At 42.1% G+C, this 6,555-nt stretch overlaps 2 protein-coding genes across 2 annotated transcripts; one reads left to right on the top strand and one right to left on the bottom strand.

Moving 5' to 3' along the window:
* On the top strand, nt 1-1,969 carry LOC109186864 (threonine synthase 1, chloroplastic-like). The gene is made up of 2 exons (XM_019337033.1): nt 1-1,684; nt 1,784-1,969. The coding sequence occupies exon 1, from the start codon at nt 169-171 to the stop codon at nt 1,651-1,653; it is 1,485 nt and encodes a 494-aa protein (XP_019192578.1). The 5' UTR covers nt 1-168; the 3' UTR covers nt 1,654-1,684; nt 1,784-1,969.
* Nucleotides 1,970-2,408: 439 nt separating this feature from the next.
* On the bottom strand, nt 2,409-4,534 carry LOC109186241 (histone-lysine N-methyltransferase 2B). Its single transcript, XM_019336167.1, has 2 exons — nt 2,599-4,534; nt 2,409-2,546 (listed from the first exon to the last, which is right to left on the bottom strand). Exon 1 carries the CDS (start codon nt 4,532-4,534, stop codon nt 2,699-2,701), a length of 1,836 nt encoding a protein of 611 aa, XP_019191712.1. The 3' UTR covers nt 2,409-2,546; nt 2,599-2,698.
* Nucleotides 4,535-6,555: the final 2,021 nt, after the last annotated feature.

The following is a 6,555-nucleotide window of genomic DNA, read 5'->3' as shown; positions in this document are numbered from 1 at the left end:
GCATTTTTCATGAGGTAAATAGGCGCATAGCTTTTATATTGTATAGCTCCGCTCTCCCTCTAATTGGCATTTATATTCTTTCAGTTACAGAGTCGCCGGAGAAACCAATAAACAATCTCCGTTTCTCATCTTTTCCGATCGTCAAATTCTTCTATATAAGCAGCAGCCATGGCGTCATGTTACAGTTACCAATCCTCCGCCCTCCTCCGCCGCCACCACCGGAACATCCGATGCGCCACCGCCTCACCAACAACAGTCAGCGGCAACAACCACCACTCTTCTCTGCCGCCGACCACTCTCAACTTCTCCGCCAAGTACGCGCCCTTCACCTCCATCTCCACCGGCGTCCCCGCCGCCGAGTCTTACTCCCTCGACGACGTCGTCTACCGCTGCAGCTCCGGCGGGCTGCTGGATGTGCAGCATGACCTGGAGGCGTTGAAGCAGTTCGACGGGGAGTACTGGAAGAATCTGTTCGATTCGCGGGTCGGGAAAACCGCCTGGCCGTACGGGTCGGGTGTGTGGTCCAAAAAGGAGTGGGTTTTGCCGGAAATCGCGGACGAAGATATTGTTAGCGCGTTTGAAGGGAACTCGAATCTTTTCTGGGCCGAAAGATTCGGGAAGAAATACGTCAGCATGAACGATTTATGGGTGAAGCATTGCGGGATTAGCCACACGGGGAGTTTCAAGGATTTGGGGATGACGGTTCTGGTGAGCCAGGTGAACCGGATAATGAAGAAGAAACCGGGCGGTTTAGTCGGAGTCGGCTGCGCGTCAACCGGCGACACCTCAGCGGCTCTATCGGCTTACTGCGCCGCCGCCAACATCCCTTCCATAGTCTTCCTCCCAGCCGACAAGATCTCAATGGCTCAGCTCGTCCAGCCGATAGCCAACGGCGCGTTCGTGCTCAGCATCGACACGGACTTTGACGGCTGCATGAAATTAATCCGTCAAGTAACGGCGGAGATGCCGATATACTTAGCGAACTCCCTTAACAGTCTCCGTTTGGAAGGGCAAAAGACGGCGGCCATAGAAATCCTTCAACAGTTCAACTGGGAGGTCCCGGACTGGGTAATCGTCCCCGGCGGCAACCTGGGGAACATCTACGCCTTCTACAAAGGCTTCAAAATGTGCCAAGAAATGGGATTAGTCGACAGAATCCCCCGTCTAGTGTGCGCACAGGCGGCGAACGCCAATCCGCTCTATCTCTACTACAAATCCGGCTGGTCGGAGTTCTCGCCGGTGAAGGCGGTCACCACGTTCGCCTCCGCTATTCAAATCGGCGACCCGGTGTCCATAGAGAGGGCAGTATTCGCGCTCAAGAACTCCGACGGGATCGTGGAGGAGGCGACGGAGGAGGAGCTTATGGACGCCATGGCCATGGCGGATTCCACCGGCATGTTCACCTGTCCCCACACGGGGGTGGCGCTAACAGCCCTGATGAAACTCCGGGAAAAAGGAGTGATCGGAGCCAACGAGAGAACGGTGGTGGTCAGCACTGCTCACGGGCTCAAATTCACGCAGTCCAAGATTGACTATCATTCCCGTAACATCCCTGGCATGGGCTGCCGGTTTGCCAACCCGCCGGTGAACGTCAAGGCGGATTTTGGGTCCGTCATGGATGTGCTGATCAAGTATCTGAACAAGAATCATTGAACAGTCAAAGCCATTAACGCTGTCGTACGTGGTATGTTTGTGGCTCGGTTTGATTATGATTTCGTTTTCGTAATGAAAGATAAGGTTACTGTGGCAGATATATGAGAATTAATCTATTTTTTGCTGTCAGGATTCTCGTTGTTCCCTGGGAAAAACATTTCGTACAACTTGCGTCCATGAAAAGGAAAGACCATTAAAACTATATCACCTTTGATTAAAGGGTGTAGAGTCTATTAGTCAATATATATTAATAAAATTGTAATTTGTATTTCTAAATTATAAATGTATTTTTTGAATGACCAAGAGAAATTGAAGACTTGTAAGGAATAAATGTTATTCTTATGTAATAAACACATTAGATGACTTATGCTTTTTATTATGGGATTGTATTAGTAAAATTATCAAAACTATCACAATAAGTGAAAATGTAATATTTTTAAATTAAAACCTAATTTATTTAGGAATTGAAAAATATAATATTTTTAAATTAAAATTTAATATTAAAAATTAAAGAGTTACTAGCTAAAAATTGTAATATTTATAAAAAATTACAATACTTATAAAATACTTGACAGGTTGATCGAGGATTTATAAGATAGTTTTATATGAAATTTTGTTCATTAGAAAAAAAAAAAAAAAAGGATCAAACCCCAACAATGCATCAGAATTTGAAGGGTGACTGAATTAACTATTTCTTTATAAATACAGTATATTAATATGAATAAAACACAAATTTCTCGTAATATAATCCATTCTACAATTTTGTAATATAATTAAACAATAGAATATTATTTATAATCCATTTTAAAAACCTATTTCATACCTTCTGAAATCATATTAATATTGTCTCTATAATATCGAGTTTAGTCATGTGCTTTTCCTTGTATATGGTACTATGGTAGTGTTTAAAAAAAAACAAAAAAACAAAAAAAAACAAAAAAAAACAAAAAAAAAAAAAGATGAAGAAGCTAAACATATTGGGCCAGAAATGGGAAGCGGCCCAACTGAGAACGGAAATTGGATCAATTCATATTGGGCCTTGAAATCAGCCCAGATATCCTTTTGCTCGCAATGAATTCTTGTTCTCCATGCGCCATTCATCTCGGAGCCTAGCAATGAAACTCTCCGCTTTTACGTTAACATCCGGGCTCGGGCAAACAGACGGCCCGATCATGTCCTCGCCGTCGATTTGCTCCGATTTCAATGACATCACGTCGACGTCTTCCAGCTCCGGCGAGCTGCACCGAGACTCTCCGTGGTTGTTAAGAATTCGAACGAAATCTCCGCGCGGCACGAAGCTCATTTCCGGCATTCCGAACGGCAGCGGGGGAGGCGGCACTGGAATTAACGGGGATTGTGAACCGCTATTCAAATTCTCGTCGTAGTAACTGCTCGGAGTTTTTGTAGGCAGTGGTGGCTTTCTAGCTGTCACTGGCCGCCGAGGCGGCGGCGTTGACGGAGGTTGAGTTGGCGTTTGGTGATAATATGATGGCGGCGACGGATCAGAGGCATAGCTTGGGGATTTGAATCGCCTGCTTATGTTTCCGGCTTTGAGAAAACTATTGACAATTGAGGAACGTGGCGGGAGAGGAGGCGGTGGTGGAGGATTCGATGAGGATTGATGATTGAAGCGCTTACTTTTGCCGCCTGTTTTGAACAAATTGTTCAAAATTGATTTTGGCGGAGGCGGCGGTGGAGGAGGAGGAGGAGGTGGTGGTGCATTGAATGAAACAGAGTGTACACGCTTGCTTTTGCTGCTCTTTTTAAAGAGATTGTGGAAAACCTTAGACGGCGGCGGCGGCGGCGGTGGAGGAGGTGGCGTTTGCGGTGGTACAGGTGAATGTGGAAATGACGGAGAGTGTTCAGAGGTAGGGGCAGTCTCGTAAATGTTTCTAGTTTTTGTTCTCTGTTTCCTCTTTCTCTGATTGTAAAAAGAAGCTATAGCCGTTGCTATTTCATTCTTCGCGCCGCTCTTTTTCCGCTGAAGTTTTGGCGGCTTTTCCTCCTCGGGGACATGTTCTCTCACCGCCGGCGGTGCTGGTGGAGGTGGTGGCGGAGGCGGAGGCGGAGGTGGCGGTGGAGGAGGAGGAGGAGGGGGCCTGTTTTCTACAATTACAGCCGCAGTTTCATTACTTTGCATATTCAAAACTTCCTTCCTTGGAACACTGTTTAAGGATCTTCTCCTTTTCAGCTTCTTCTGCGACGGCGGTGGAGGATTCGGCGCAGGCGGGGAAGAACGAAGTTTAACCGTATCCACGGGAATAACCTTAACCTTAACCTCATCCTCCTTCCTCTCCACCTCACTCCACCGCGGACGGTGGCGATCATACTCCGCCGCCGCCGTCGTTGATCGATAAAAATTGACTTCAAAATCATCATAAAACCGGAAACGGTTGTCCTCAGTTTCCCACGCCGGCACCTGCCTCAGATCCGGATACGAGCTACTGCTCCTCCGTAACCGGCTAATCCCAATCCCAGTCTCCGGCCCCGCAATCGGCGCAGAACTATAAACCTTCGGATCAGAATACTCAAAACCCGACACCTCGGAAGCATTTCCCCTACCTTCCCCTCGCACATCATCTTCATTACGGGCAGCCGGAACGTCGTCGTTCTTACGAGCAAAAACACCGCAAAGAATGGCGAAAACGACAAGCAACACATTAATCGAATCCCAGCTCTTCTTCACGGCGTTGGGTCTAAGCAACAGGGAAGCGTGCGAGAGAAAGGGAGGAAGCAGGAAGAACACGACGAGCAATGCCAGAATGGGGATGAGCAAGATGAGCGCCACGGGATTGAAGATCGGAGACGGTGGTTGACGGCGGAAGAAGGTGGGGGACTGTGTCCAAAAAGGTGGGGAGTCTGAGTCTCCGTCCGCTTCCATGGAGTTACGTTGTTTAATGGTGGGCTTTTGGCTTTAGCGTTCGAGGCCAGGCGTGGCCTGGGCGTCCTTAAAAGCTTTTTGGCTATGGAGCGTGGCCTGGATGATGATGGTTCATGACAGAGAATTGTGAGTTTTTAATTATTTGAAAATGACATATTATTATTTATTATAATAATAATTTGGTACGCATTTGAAAATAGACCTTTTTTCTATCTTCATTAGCTCATTTTCACCTTTTTAAAATGCCATAAACTTGATGTTGTATAGATATGCAAATATATGACATAATTACACAAGGATAATAAATTGTACATAGTACTCTTAGCACTCGTGTTACCAATATTTAGCATAATATGTTACTAATGTATTATGTGTCTTGATCTTGGGCGGAAAGAGAGCAAGCTAAAGATTCTAAAAGTGTTAAGATAAATTCAGACAAGTCGACCTTCCCTATCATGTTAGTATAGAAATATCATAAAGATAACTACTGATAATTAAAGAAGAGGATTCGAGTCATCATACATCAATATTTTATATTTTAAATTTCAATCAAATTGGTTAGACGATTAACTTAGTTTTGTGACTACAAAGTTATAAATTCAACTCTGAGTGATTTATTGATCTTCTTTGTTAATTAAGTTTACACACTATCAGTTAGGGGTGAGGGGTGTAATATTATTTGCTTTGATTGCAAAGTAACAGGGAAGGGAAGGGGATGACTTTGAAGGCATGCGGAAAATGAGCTAGGGACATCCTGAGACATTCATTTCAAAGCAAACAGGACAGAGGTAACGCCAACTCGCCAAGTGTAACGACAGAGAACCGCTTTCATTAAATTTCAATTATTTAGTTTCATGTGTTCATTAAATTTCAATTATTTAGTTTCATGTGTTCGATGTAAATATGCAATAATTACGCTTAATAATTCATTTTAACATCATGACCTTTATATTTTTGAGAGAAGATCTAAATCATCGTAAATCAGCTGAACACATTTACACAGAGATCGTTGGTGAGACTCGATTTTTTGTCATTTTTTTTTTAAATTTTACTACTGTGACCAACTGAACTGCCGTACGAGTATATCGGCCTTTGTTTTGCAAATGAAATATTTAAATAGGGAAATATTATAAAGAAGAAAGATAATAATAAATTAATAAAATATCTATGTACTAAATAAAATCATAATTTAGTTTAATGGTTTTGTTATTTTAAAAGAAAAGGTTAAAGGGTATAGTATACTATAACAGTACAAAAAAAAACACTAAGAATTAAAACAACAAATGAAATAATTGAGAACAAAAAAAAAAATACAATTTTGATCCTAAAAATGTAACATAAGAGCTATAGCTTATCTTTTTTTTTTTTTTTTTTTTTTTTACACAATCACGTGAAGAATCAATAGAAGTATAGAACCCCGTGAATGGAAGTTGTCAATCATGAAATACCAAAGTCTTGTCAAAAGATCGAAAAGGAAAATACTTTGGAAAAAAAAAAGGGAGAAATTTTGCATAAAGCCTTAATAAAAAGAGGATATATCATGATGCTAGTTTCATGAAATGTCTCAATTATTGTTATTATTTTTCGGATGATGAGAGAAATTTACAATTATTATTTAAGAGTATGTATGAGATAAATTTTATTTTTATGTAATAGTCTATAAATTACACATGAAAAATAAATTACACTTAAAACAGTTTATGCAATGGACCTAGAAATAGACAAAAATGAAACTTTTAACTTTTACGTATAAAAGTTACTATCACGCCCTTTTGGGCAATGTACCAATTATTTATGCGTGTAGCAAGGGATATAAAAGCAAAAACAAGCAAGGTCCCATGTTAATATGTGAGACCTGAGGACCAAGAGAAATAGATAAAAATGAAACTTGTAACTTTTATGTATAAAAATTACTATGACACCCTTTCGGGGCAATGTACCAATTATTTATGCGTGTAGCATGGGATATAAAAGCAAAAACAAGCAAGGTCCCATGATAATATGCGAGACCTGACCTACAG

This window comes from Ipomoea nil, unplaced genomic scaffold, assembly GCF_001879475.1.
Source record: "Ipomoea nil cultivar Tokyo-kokei standard unplaced genomic scaffold, Asagao_1.1 scaffold1407, whole genome shotgun sequence".
In the NCBI taxonomy this organism is placed as follows: Eukaryota; Viridiplantae; Streptophyta; class Magnoliopsida; order Solanales; family Convolvulaceae; genus Ipomoea; species Ipomoea nil.
The sequence above is the reverse complement of the archived record's forward strand: the minus strand, read 5'-3'. Positions and strand labels throughout refer to the sequence as shown.

Bases quoted from the DNA above. Each gene is read 5' to 3' on its own strand.
- LOC109186864 (XM_019337033.1), top strand. From the start codon at position 169: ATGGCGTCATGTTACAGTTACCAATCCTCCGCCCTCCTCCGCCGCCAC.
- LOC109186241 (XM_019336167.1), bottom strand. From the start codon at position 4,534: ATGGAAGCGGACGGAGACTCAGACTCCCCACCTTTTTGGACACAGTCC.